General features: G+C 40.2%; 1 protein-coding gene across 1 annotated transcript in view; it reads left to right on the forward strand.

The window, feature by feature from the left end:
• Nucleotides 1-7,101: 7,101 nt before the first annotated feature.
• The window catches only part of BANK1 (B cell scaffold protein with ankyrin repeats 1), a 133,388-nt gene continuing 126,489 nt past the window's right edge, over nucleotides 7,102-14,000 (forward strand). Inside the window, exon 1 of the mRNA XM_018926816.3 lies at nucleotides 7,102-7,288. Coding sequence (XP_018782361.3) covers nucleotides 7,276-7,288 — 13 coding nt within the window. The 5' untranslated portion in view covers nucleotides 7,102-7,275. The remainder of the gene's footprint in view (nucleotides 7,289-14,000) is intronic.

A 14,000-nucleotide genomic window follows, 5' to 3' on the forward strand; every position in this document is an offset into this window, starting at 1 on the left:
CAGTCATTGGTATGGGTGAGCAACATCAATCTCTACTTGATAAGCTAGCTCTCATAATACTGAATAAGTAAAAAGTGCTCTATATTAGTTTTATTGTGTAGTTAATAATTCTGATTGCAGCCTTTTGTTCTTTTGATGTTCTGTCCTTTTGCTTTTTACCGTTTTGCAATTTTACCTTTATTCTCTTCTTTCGTACCAAATCATTAACAATTAAATAAAGCACTCAGTTTATTCATATTGAATGGCATCATTTATCCTGAAGGACAAAGCCATAAAAAGGCTTAATTACACCTCTACAATCTTTTAGCCAAAAACTTTGTCTGAAGCTCCCATTCCGTTCCCTGACACTGACTCTGCTTAGTTGGCCATTTGTACAGGATGCACACGTGTACTGCAAGAGTACAGATGGGAGTATGGAACCAACACTGCTAGCCAGGTATGCCAGCAAAATCTGGGCCAGCGACCACATTTCAAGAGCAATCCTATCCAAAAGCTCCTAAACTCAGCCTCTATCCATAGAATTCAATGTCATGACTCTAGGAAAGACATTGACAGCATCACCAACAAAGTGCTCTACAGAATCTGGACCAAATGATATTTGGGGATAGAAGACATCAGCTATGCCCCAATTTTTTCTTCACAAGTTTTTCTGTTCTAGTGTTTTACAAAACCAATCCAAGTATGTTCATTAGCATCACTCCTCCTCTCAAATCCTTCCCCAGTTTCAGATTTCCTTACAAACAAATCTGATCTTTTAAGTCTGGCTCGGTAATCTGTTTCCTGTTTGAATTGCTTCACTCCTTTCTTCCATTTCTTTGTTTAAGGACTGGCTTCAGTTTCTTCAGATTTGTAAAGTTGGGAGGAGGAAAAAAGAAGTAGAGAAAACAAAAATCTACTTTATCACATTTATCAGCCACTCCAAAAAAATATATTTTACAAAGGCCTGTGAAAGCCTTTGTAAAGACCTCAAGCTCTCTAGCTTAGGCAAATATGAAAAAGAACTATTTTTTAGCAAGTAGTTAACTGCAGGCAAATGGCAATGCAATATATGCTGAAATTGCTTCTGCAATAGGAACTGTTGGATTTTCTCATTAATTGAAAAGCAAAATATTGGCAAATTAAACTGTAATTTCAGCAAAGTTCTTTTAGGTCACATGGTCTATTTTGTGTGTTGTGCCAAGACTGAGCTGTTCATTTGGATGTGTTTTCTACAACCTGTTTTTTGAGTAAGTCCAATTAAAAAGTGGTAAGATCATTTCAGTAAAAGGTTATCATTCATTTGCCACATGACAAATGTCTTTGAAGACTACCAAAAAGTACTTAAATTTCGTGCTATTAGAAAATATTCCTTAATAGACATATTATTTTTTCCATACTGTTTCAGTTGTCTCTGAAAATTAATTTCTTACTTGAAGAATAATGACTATAATCTGGACTAAATTAATTCTATAATCAATGGTTAAAGGTATGAGCATTACTGAACTAACTGGCAGAGGCTGTAAATCAACATTGTTTTAACAAACCATTATGTTACAATAATTACACTTTGAAAAGTAACAAATAGTTCTCCACAAATATGTCAGTACTGCATGTATCTGATGCATCAGATGTTGTATCACTACTGGGAAGAAAAATGGGTCACCTTAGTCTCTCAAGCAGAGATGATCAATAAGAGGTGAGTGCTGACTATTGGTTGGGAGATATAGATCACCTTTGCTCTGGTTTCATTATTGGATATTTCTCTTTGCATTCCAAAACATCAAAGTCAACACTTCGTTGGTTTTAGATCTCCACATGCTGCCACCATCCCATTAAGTTGTCTTAAATTTGTCCTTTGCTGTTTGCCACTTGCTACTTTTCAAGAATGCAACTCAAGCATTGCCTTCCTCTTATCTTCCAGAACATTCTTAACAATTCATTTTAGAGATGAAACAAGCAATACTCCAGTGTGACTCAAGCAGTCACTACTTTGCTAGAAATACTGGCAAATCTTTTACTAACTTGGAAAAAAGGTCACAATATGAGAAAAAAAGAGAAAGAGTAATGCATAAGAAGGTATGTCCATGGACCTTGAGGAGAGTGAAGAGGGAATAAACCTGACTTGCACTAGCCAAGAATACAGCCCAAAGACAGTAATCTAGATCTAACAAATCCAGTACATATGCATCCAGCAATGCTTCCAGTGGAGTGGAGAAACACACTGCTGTTGGGGGTCTGAACTGACTTCAAGAATATTTATTGTCTTCCTGGTCATTCCTTTGTTTGTGGGTTGCATGTGGCAAGACAAACCAGCAGTTCAGTTATGACCGAGCTCTACTTATAATTCATAAACCACTCTGTTTTCTACTTAATCAATTCAATCTACATTATTCTAACATCCTGCTGGGTACTGCATCAAGTTATTTATTAGTGGTGTAGTTCTTTAATACACATTTCCAAATAGAGGTATAAAAGAACCCTGATGTCAGACATTAAGAATTCATATTTACCAACAATTACTGTCAGACATACAAGACACATCAGGTATTACCTTTCTAAGTGTGTAAAAGCATCTTGCAATATAGCATTATATTGGAGTATTGACTTTCTTATGTTGTAAACAGTGTTTGAACTGGTTTCTAACCACAACATGATTAATTCAGTTTATTATCACTGAAGGCTTGAATGTGGCAACCCCAATACACAGATTTCTGTTAAGCAAAATCTTGAGGATTAATGTGACTTGTACATGCATTCCATCACAGTAACAGGTAATTAGACATGAAATTATATTCCATAGATGGGGGAGTGGGGAGGGAAGAATTTATTTCTGCTCTCTGTTATACCTGTAAAAAACTTTTAAAAAACCCCACACATGTATAATGTATCTAAAGTTTTTTCAAAACTACCTAACATTGTTGTGACCACCAAAGTTGCTATGGGAGGAAACAGGTTTTTTTTTTTCTTTGATACATATAAAAATGAAATTAAAGAATGACACAAATAATTTTCATTACATACTGGCAGTGCTTTTATATTCCAGGCCGCCTATTTTATATTCTCTTATGCTTCATCTGTGTCATTAACCAATTTAATCATAATGGTACTAAAGAAAGAAGCTATTAGATTTGTCTCACTTGACCCATTTTTTCTTAACTGAGAGTGTAACTGTGTACAGTAACATTTTCTCTTAGAATCATGTTCTATCCCAGATCTGCTTTATTTTTATTTCAGTGCATGTGAAATTAAATAACAAAATGAAGGTCTCAAACACAATTTTCTTGCTTTCTTAACAGCTACCATACAAGCTGAGCAACACCCTTTATTCTTTTCTATAGCTTCATAAGATTTAACCAATATTTAGAAATATATCACATACTTAGTTTTTCCTTTTTTCCTCTAGACAAGAAGAGGGGACACTCAGCTAACTTCATATTAATTCTTGCAGTAACACTGAACATCAAAATGCAGTAGCTATGTGCAAGGGCAGAAAAACTAAGATGACTACACAGCATGAATCTAAACTACATGCAAACTCCTGCTAAAATACAAAAACTAACAATATCATCTGACTAACAATATCATCTGACTTGCAATATTTCCAACTGATTATGTTGGCAATTATAGCAATATTGTCTGTATTGTACTATAGCCTAGCAATACTGTCAGTGGATTTTACAACAAAATCGACAAGTAAAATTAAGTTAGTAATCAACAGTGAATAAAGCTTTCAAAACCATTTCAAGCTCTTTAACAGAAAAAAGGCTTTTCAAACCTTAGCAGACCTGTGGAAAACAAATATGTAAGATGTGGAGGAAATTATAATAGCAATGTATTGAATGTTAATTATATCCAAAGGAAAAGCCAACATTCCAACAATATCAGAATGCTCACAAAGGGAAAAACAAAGGCAGTATTAGAAAGAAAGTAGTTTTGACAAGATCAGTGAGAACCTGAAGCTGAAAAGCATTACAGAAGTATATAATTGTCCCCAAGTTAGTGTTATGAATCTGGGGTGTTTGGAAGTAAGCTTATATTTAAAATAAATTTACTAAAATTGAAGCTTGAAATTCATATTGAGGACAGCCAGACAACTTAAACACAACACTGACATCATTCCCAAGACATGTTTTTCATGATTTAACATGGGTTTTTTATTTCTTTTCCCTCTAATGCAGCACTGCTTCATGACACGCGCTGAGGTTGCTTAATAATTTAAGTAGTTTTTCCTTGCCTAGAAACAGTGAGTGTTTTTACACCTCCAGCATAAATTATAAATTCTGTGGCTTTATGATATATATAAAGTGCAATCATTAGGACGTTGAAGAAATAGGGAACCTAATTTTTCTGCTGGACTTGTAGAGAGACCTCAACCTCTGAAAGATGCCACAGCAAACTTAATTTGTAAGTAGGAGTCTGCTGACACTGGCAGTAATACCTAGTCATATGCAGACATTACTCCAGAGAAAATCTTCATGACTGGGCTGGTAAAAGCAGTCATGAAGGCAGGCAACAACCCTGCAGTTAGAGAATTGAGCTGTTTTGCTCTTAGAAGTAATTCTGCTGGTTGTAGGCCTTGGTATACCTAACACTGTCTTGAGCTGCAAATAGTCAGAGACCAGCACAGTGTCCACCGTTCCCATGGTGTCAGGCCAGTATCATTGTCTCAAAAGCTGTGATGACAGCACCACAGCTCAGGAAAAAAACATGTTCAACAGTTAACTAGTTGAGCTAAGTAGCAAAGGCCCAGTTGGGTCCAGCTAAAAGCACAGACCCAGCAGACTCAGCCTCACCATCAGCAGGGAGAGGTGAAGGTGCACCCCACCATGACGAACAAGTCACTTGCACCACACCAAGCAGTCTTTTACGACCACCAAAATCCTCACCAAGTCTTATCCTCCCTAAACTGGGATCTAACAACACAATTCCTGCCCTTCCTTCCATCTCCATCTTCTCAGCAACGTGTCCCAGATGGTCTCCTTCCAGCCCTGCATGGATCACCCTACATGTAGCAGCTTGGCCACCAGATGAGAGCACAGGTTCTGCCCTGGCCACTACAGGTCTCCAGGCATGCCATGTGCACTGACCAATGCCTCCAGCAGGGCCTCCATGCAGAGCAGGGCCTCTTGCTTCTGGATTCTGATGAAGGCTTTTCTTTCCTTGACTAGTAGAAGCCTGCCTGTTGTTTGGTTTAAAACCTGAGTAAAGCAAATTGTGTTCTTCCTTTTAGGACTCATTTCCACAGCGCTGGCTCTCACAATGTAAACAACTGGGCTACCACAATCCATTTCGTTCCTCATCCTGACACCCAGGATAACCCCCTAATTTTGTTTTGTTTTTACTGAAATGAGTTCCATGAGTTCCATGAGTTCCAAGTTCCATTTTAGTTGTTTTTATATTTAAATGCATTTGTATTTAATGATTGTTTTTCTTCTTATGAATTCCTGTTTCCAGAGGGAAGATCCTCACAGTTCAGAACTCTCAATCATCCCAACTGCATCCAACCACATTACCTAACCCATCTTTTAGGAAGCAGCAATTATTATTGCCATGGAAAAATAGTCAGATGCAGAGTTTCTAAACGTTTTATCTTTGACATATTGCACCCTCCTTTATAAGAGAACTCATTTGTGCTTATCCTGCTCACAGTTCAAGACTACTGACACTGTAGGGCTGCATCCCTTGCACCCAAAAATACAGCAGTGGAATGAGATATTGCCCCGATACCCGCCACTTAAATGAATAAAATCCAAAGGTAAAAAATGAGCAGCAAGGAACAAGGGGAGGCATTCCATGCTCTCTTCCTGATGCACATGTACCCTGACATGACTGGATCTAGATCAGATTTTCCCAATGTCCTTGTAGCTAGATGTTTCCTCTGTGTGGTAGGCCAGCCCAAGTCAGAAATTTACCAAAACCGCCCACATGTTAGTAGAAGTGACTGCAAATAACCCCTGAAACATAACAAATGATAATAATCAAAAAGTATCTACCTGTGTAATGACAGAAACAGGAACAGCTCAGAGGGTTCAGTTTTCCAAGTAATTCAGCCAGACACAGACCCTGCAGTGTGCAAAGTCTTTACAGAAGTAGTTCCCTGACTAAGTCCAGCCTCCTGCAATTTGTGGTTAGTAGCTGATTGCAAGCTGTGAAGGTTTTGTCACACTAAGACATCTATAAAGACTTCCTCTATGTGAATTTCCCTTCCTCTTGTACTGCTTGAATTAATTCAGCAGCCTTTCCTTCAGTTTAGGCAGAGTCTCTTCATTTTGGACATCTGCATTCCTGAAACTGGTGCTTAGCAAACTCACATTTAAGATCTCTAAAACCTTTGCCATGTTTCACTAAAATCAGCCCCAAAACATAAAAGTTCAGGTAGAGAAGGTGAACATAGAAGTTTGGGTGGGTAAGGAGCACGCATTTGTGCACAAAATGGTTTGAAAAGGTTTGCTTCCTTGAAAACTTAATTCAGAAAGTTCTTTCAGTTTTTCTCTAATCCTGTTTTATGGGGAAACTCCAACTCCTTGTGGTGGGTCTGGCCTTTATTTTGAACTTGGAAGATGCTCCCTTAATTAATAAGTCCTAAATTTGGTAGCCAGTGCAGCAGTGAGCTGACGTGTTTGCAGCATCTCTCACGGGCTGCTTGTTTTGACCTTTTTTCAGATTTTGTTTTACTCTGCGCCACTCCAAAAAATAAATACATGGCATAATATCGTGGAGGTGCTAATCATACCACACCAGAACACCTGACGGCTGGCGGACACATCCCAGCTGCCTTCCGGCCCTGAGGGGTTTTTCTCCACCGGACGAGTACCAGAGAAAACCAAACCCCAACACGCCCGACTCCCACCTCGTTTTCTCCCCACACCCCGAGCACCTCGACAGCAGAGGGCTCGTACCGCGGCTGGCGGGGCGATGCCGGCTGTGGGTGTGCGTCTTCAGGGGAGGATATGGGTGGGGCCCGGGGGCAGCGGAGCCCGCCGGCCGCAGCCACCGCGGACCGGCCCCGCTTCCGTCCGGCACCGGCGGCTGGGACAGCGCCCTCGGGCCGGGACAGAACCCTAGGGCTGGAGCAGAACCCTCGGGCCGGGACAGCGCCCTCGGGCCGGGACAGAACCCTAGGGCTGGAGCAGAACCCTCTGGCCGGGGCAGAACCCACGTGCCGGGGCAGAACCCTCGGGCCGGGGCAGAACCCTAGGGCTGGGGCAGAACCCTAGGGCTGGAGCAGAGCCCTCGGGCCGGGCAGCGCCCTCGGGCCGGGGCTTTGGTGGCCGGGACAGCGCAAGCAGCGGAGCCATGAGCCCGGCAGGTCGGTGCGGGGCGGGTTGTGAGGGCGGGGAGGTTCCCTCAGGGTGTCGAGTCCCGGTGCGGTGCTGGGGATGGAGAGCTTGCCCTTGAGAGTAGCCCTTGAGTGCAAGCAGGCTCTTGACTCTGGCGCATCTCTCACGGTGTCGCAGTACCAACGTAGCTTTGCTGAAGATGAGGAGATGTAGTGCCAAGAAGTTGGGAAATTAAAAAATGAAAGTTGTACAAGCAAAGTTAATTCGGTTCTACGTGTGTGCCTCCTCTGGGATAGTCTGAATTGGCTAATCATGTGTTGTGTCATTAATTAAAAATTGATCATCCTCTTGCAGTGTCTCAGGTCTCCATATGGCATCCAGCCTGGAGTGTGCAGCAAAACTGTGCTAGACTTTGCACAGGAATATTAATTCCTTGTTTATGCTTTTGTTGGTGTTTGTGGCAATATCTGGGTGCCTCAACACTGTTAGTGTGTATTTTGTTACTTCCTTGGTAGTGTTGGAACACATTATCCCATTGACTGGTGGAAAAATGTGATGAAAAGTTAAAATTACTCCAGAAGTCCTCATGTGAAACAGAGGCAGCGCTTAATCTGAACCAGAAACCTGTGACTCCATGTCCCTGTGTCCCCAGTCGTGTTCCCTTATTCACAGAAATACTGTCTATCTATGGCTCCCATTTTCTTCATGTGTCTTTGCAAGGCTCAGCAACACTTAAGCTAGGGACTGCCAAGCTGGGCACTCAATAAAAAGGAAATGAAAGACAGATACTAGAGGCTTGACTGACTTGCTTGCAGGGAGCTCAGTGTTATTTTTGTGGTTCTTTTAATAGGCGGAACAATATTTTATCCTCATTTTCTGAATGAGGAATCAAGAAAAAGATGTCTAAGGGCTTGAGTTTGCAAAGGTGACTCAATGCTTCGTGTTTCTATTCTGATTAATCATTTTAAATGACTGCTTCCGATATCAAGACAGGTTTTTTGCCAAGCAGTGTATATTTCGTATCATTTTATAACATCAGACTAACCACACTAGTTATTAGTTATCAAGTGCAGCTTTGTAAGGACATTAGCTTTGCAAGCCATCTTTACCTACTACTCTCATTATACAGATAAAACACCAGGGAAGAAAGGCAGAGTGACTTTTCCAACTGTTTTATAATAAGTTAGTTGTAGATAAAATATCAAAACTCAGTACTGTTTTGCTTTCTACCTAAGGCAGGTGGTGAAATGGGTATGGTTTTTGTAATCGTTGTTTTCTATCTGGACCCAATACCCAGTATTGCAAGCTTCTTTAAAGAAGAAAGCTGTATATATGAGCAAAACTGCATTTAACAGCATTTCCAAATATGCATATGCTATCCCAATTATAAGGCACACTGATGTTTGTGGATGTGAACAGTCAGCAGGGCGGTATTCTGATAATGATAGAAGTATGCTCAGTGATCATTCAGTATCAATAACAGGATACCACTGTGCATGACCTGGGGGCATATAGTTTGGAGTCTGGATCTTGGTGAATAAAGGCAGTCAGATCGTGAGTATGCATGTGAAATAGCTGGAGTAATTGCTGAGTAAATATGTAAAAACACCAAAGAGGGATGGCTGCCTTCCCAGCTGCTCGCAGCCAGTTCCACACATTGGCAGGGGAACAAGTAACAGTAGGCTCAGCCAGCAGAGGATGCACTGGCCTTCTACTCTGGCATAATTTGTCTCTGTCACTTTTTCATGTGCTGCTCTGCCTAAGCCTCATCCACCTGCAGCCTCCACACACAAACCTCTCTCCTGCAGGTTTGCCACAGCATCAAACCTTTCTTTTGTAGAAAGAGGTCTGTTGTGTACAGAGGTGCATAGAAATCTGTTTTCTCCTGATGAAACAGCATCTGTGAGGTACTGAGGTTGCTTCAGGTGGATTGCCCAAGGCCTAGTCTAGCTCAAACCTTAAAAGCCGTTTGGCATGCTTGGTGGGACAGACAGGCTTGTTACTTGTCAGGAGGCTGTAGGATACCCTAACTAGATGAATTTTATGCAAATTCCATTAAAGATGCTGTAGTCTTTGAAACAGGAGGCACTGACAGGATAACTTCATTGCTCTGCCTGTTGGAGTCATCGCTCCTCTCCATATTCAGGAATGTAATGATCTTCATTGAGGTCTTTGCTTGTGTGTCCTTTACTTACACAGTGTACATTTTCGTGTCTTCAGCTGTTTCTGCATCAATGTTTATTAAGTGGTGTTCTGGGAGGGAATCTAGGCAGTGAACAGACATAAGTATTACTTGATTTCTGTTTTTCTAAAGAATTAGGGAGAGCTTAAATTTTTAGTAGTAAATAATTTTTCAGCTCCTTCACTTTTAGGGGGGAAAAAAAAGAGTTCTCAGACAATGATTTGATTCAAAATCCAGGAGGTCTAGTGGTGAAGTTTTGAAGCAGATTAAGTAATACCATCATAATATGTATATTAATTTTAATATTCAGTATTAATTATTAAGTAATAATAATATTATTAATAATGTATTCATAATTTGAGTATCAAAGAAGCCAGAACTGAAGTACCTCAAAGCTATAATTTGCCTTCGGAAGTGTTGGGCTGCTCATTCCTATTCAGAAGTTGATCCTAACAAGCTGTGTTCCTTAAGCTGATCCTCTCCCATCTCCCTTCTGTTGCAAGCAGCAATTACTGAAGTTTGCATAGAGGCACTTGATCACCCACATTTGAAAAATTGTAGCACTGATACCACTGATGTTGTGATAAAGGTGAAAGAAAGCAGCAATCTCAGTTTCTTAAAAGAAGAACATTTGTGCCCAGGGACTCAAAACCCACAGTGTGAGTCTTTCCCTGTCTGTGTATCTCTTGAAGCTGGTCTTTGAGGATTTGATTCATTTATATACTCATTTATTTGCTTGTACGTAATAAAGAAGGTTTTATATCCTTTAACAAGCTTAAGCACCCCAATGCAAACAGCAGCAATAGTTTGTGATATAATTACATCCCACAGGGAGGTCCAGTGATTTCTGACTATTGTTAAAAAAATAAAGTTGTCTTACCTTTTTTATGAATCAAAACCAGACTATTGCAATGTGAACTGTGATTAAAAAAAGCCCCTATGTTTTATTAAATGTGAACAAAAATAATAATTTCAGAATGGTATTGAAAATATTTTTTTGAAACCACTGTGAAGGAAGATAGGAAGGGAGTCATGAATAGCAAGATTTAAACTGGAGTCTATTTCATGTAATGATATTGATGTTCACTTAGTGTTTATTGGCTCAATGCATTGTAAAAAAGCAAGGCTTTGAATGAAGCCACAGTGTATAATTTATGCTGTCACAGGCCTGACAGTTAAAGCAAATTGGTCTTACCATCCCCATCGTTACTTTGTTTTTCAATGTGTCTGTGAGCTTTTGTGTACAGTTAGGTAAGAAGCGTCCCACACTTGTTTGACACTGAGGCTGTTCAAGCAGAGGTACTGCTGAGTTTGAAAAGCACCCGTTTACATTTGGATCACATGCTTAACAGATGGAAAGGGCTTGAAACTTTACACATTTGTTTATAAATAGCTGCAGTCTGTGGCTAAAGTTCACTGCTGTTGCTTCTGTGTAAGAAATAAAGAATTTGTGTAAGACCATGAAATTGAAATGCAGTGCTTTTGTCAAGTTTCATCGTTTTTTCTCTGTACCTACTGGTAAACTCACTTCAAGTGAGTTAATTAATCTTGCAGGTCTTCATAGCTGAAAAAATGTATGGCTGTGTCTGGTCTTTCTGCTGGGGTGTACCACAGCTTCTGTCTAGCCCTGCATCTTTGGGTTTCCTTTCTGGGGAAACCAACACCAGAAATGAGGCTTTCCTAGTTGTCAGAGTTTTGCCCTGACACCAAGTTAAGGTGAAACTGAATAGAGCAGCTGGATCTAAGAGCTAACACCTGGTCCTAGATCCCCTACTCTAGACATGCATAAAAGAGTTTCCTTACAAGAAATAATGTCAGACTAAAATATAAACAATCCCGTTCCCAAACCTGAGACCCTGTCACATACAGTTCAATTCATGTCTGATGTGCTATATCCTCCATATTTCTCAGCATTGGGGACATGCATGTGTTGTGCCTCTCAAACAAAGCAGGGTATTTTCATGTCAATATGTAATGATGATATTTTCACTCACTACTTGTTGTTATACTTGCTTCCAATTAAAAAGAAAAAACAAAACCCAAACCCAAAAATAAATATTAAATTTTTTAGTTGTTCTCTCTACAGCGTGATTGTTAAGTCATGAAGAATAAATAATTCAAGTTTGTTTACTGTAGTCAGTAAAAACTGGTCTTTTGTCTGTTTGTTTTTAATATCAGATTAGAGGAACAATTGAAATAGTAAGCATTATTTATTTTTGAGTGGAAAATATAAAAAAATTCTAGAAGCTTTGGGAAAAATGGAACAATTAATAGAATGACATTTATTAATTAAACTTTTAAGAAATAAGGTAATATATGCTAAACATATTTTCATATAGGATACCCTTCTGTTTTTCTAATTTTAATTTATTTGTGAAATATTTACAGTTTAAATAGATGAAAGGAAAAAAATTGAATGTATGCCTGGAATGAACATGGACAATTTTTAGTCATTTGAAGACTGAAAATAAAAGCCTTCATGTAAATCGTGCTGTGTCCTCTGTAAAAATGAAAGGCTAAATACAGTACAGGCTTCAAAGCAGTTTATTGCTAATATGCTAGTGAGCATTAAATGAAAACAAGCAGTACTTTAATCAGAAGCCACAAGTGTGGTATTCCTCTGCTTTATTAAAATTTGTGATTGAAAAGGCTTAGGCATTTGCTTTTTGTTAAATTATAATATGCTCGGTGACAGAAATAAATTTAATAAATTAACAAAACCATATTAACAGCAGAAACCAGATATATTCTGAGTTGGATTAGGTTCCTTTTAAAAATATAAAATACTGTGGAAACTAGTAAATATGCAGTATTCAGTATAAATTCCTTCAAGAAGAAATTATTTTCCTAAGGAATTTTGTTACTAAGATTTTTTTGCAGTGTTTGCTGTAGCATTCCTCTAATTCAGTTGTGACTCTGTAGTGCTGGCCAGGAGTGTGTGCTTGGGCTGATGTAAAAAAACTCCCAAGAAGGTGGCCAGTGTGTCTCATGTTGTACAAGCAGACTGTGTCTGCCTAGATCAACTTTTTCCCATTGTAAACTCAGTTTAGAGGAGCATTTTAAGAGGGAAAAAAATCCTCTGAAAAATGACTATTTGATCACTATTTTTCAACTGCCTTTCGTTTGAAGGAACTGAAATAAACAATTTATGTGAGTTATAGTCTCCATTCAAGTTTACTTCAAACTGAGGGAGGGTGAGAGCCCACATGCAACAGGGGCAGGGGCAGGGGCAGGAGAGCAGGCTGAGTGGGCCCTTCCAAGGGTTGGTTAGAAAGGCATCTCAGGTATACAGAAGATATGGAAGAAGGGATGAAGGAAAGGTAAAGGTACAGGCAATGATAATGGCACAGTTTTTACAACCCCCGATGGGAAAAAGTGCAGGGACCCACAGGACCAAAGGGGTGGACACAGGATCTTCTCTGTCTAATTTGAATTTCATGCCAAGGGGAGAACAATTTTTCAAATGTTCTTTTGGTTAGCGGGAAAGATGAGGAGATGTATTTTATTCTACCACTATTGGTGAATGTGTGTGTGTTTTATCTCCATAGCTGCCTTTGCCCATTTCCTTCAAACCCTGTGCAGGGTTGAGAGAGGCCAGGAAGAATGAGACATGAACAGTAAGTTGGCTAGTGTCCACTGAGTTGTTTTGTAGGTACACAGTTTGTGGAATTGGGTGGCTGAGCCTCATCCCCAGTGAGCTGCAGCTGTGAGAAGCAGATGAGCAGCATTGACAGCAGTGAGCCATGGAGTGCCCAGGGGCACTGACCAACACCAAAGGGAACAGAGGGCACACAGGTGCAATGCATGGACATGAGGGGTGTAAAAGGTTGGGCTAAAGAACAAGAAGGGCAGATCTTGCAGCCTTCTGAAGTGATGTGCTGTTACTCTGCATGGGGAGATGCTTGAAGCCTTATGATGAACTATGGTGTTATTCTGTATGGGTGAATGCTTAAAGCCTTCTAAAATTGTGTGGTGATGCTTTGTGTCTTGTGGCCATCTCAACTGTGATGTATGTTGTGACATTGTTTTATACATGGTGTAATGATATTTATTGCTTTGGGGTTTTTTTGTTAGTTTTTTTTTTTTTAAATCCAGTTTAAGACTGTGTACTGGCTGGCTGCAGCAAAACTGAAGGGCTGCCACGAGCCAGGTGAGTTCTCTGGCTTGCTCAGATCCTGCTGCTGAGGCGCCAACTCCTTAAGATGAAGATAAATAGAGGGACTAGGCTGGGAGGGAAGCTGTGGGAGAGTCTGCATCACATCCCTCACCAGCTGGCCTGGTAATGATGTGGTGTGGGGTGCTGCAGGCTGCTCCCCAATGAGAGCTGAAGGGGCAGAAAGTCAGGGGTTGCTTGAGATTACACGGGTTACTTGAGGTCATTTGTGCTGACTTGGACAGGAAGTGCTCTTAGCACAGATGCTGCCTTTGGCCTTTGCTGTTGGTAACATTCAACCAGGACAGCAGAGACAGCAGTCGGTACAGCTGGACATGTGTGGACCTATCATACTTGGGTCAAGGTCTCTAATACCCTGGAGGTTTGTAGTTCTCAGCAGGAAGAA

The sequence above is a fragment of the Serinus canaria genome, chromosome 4 (genome assembly GCF_022539315.1).
Source record: "Serinus canaria isolate serCan28SL12 chromosome 4, serCan2020, whole genome shotgun sequence".
Lineage (NCBI taxonomy): Eukaryota > Metazoa > Chordata > Aves > Passeriformes > Fringillidae > Serinus > Serinus canaria.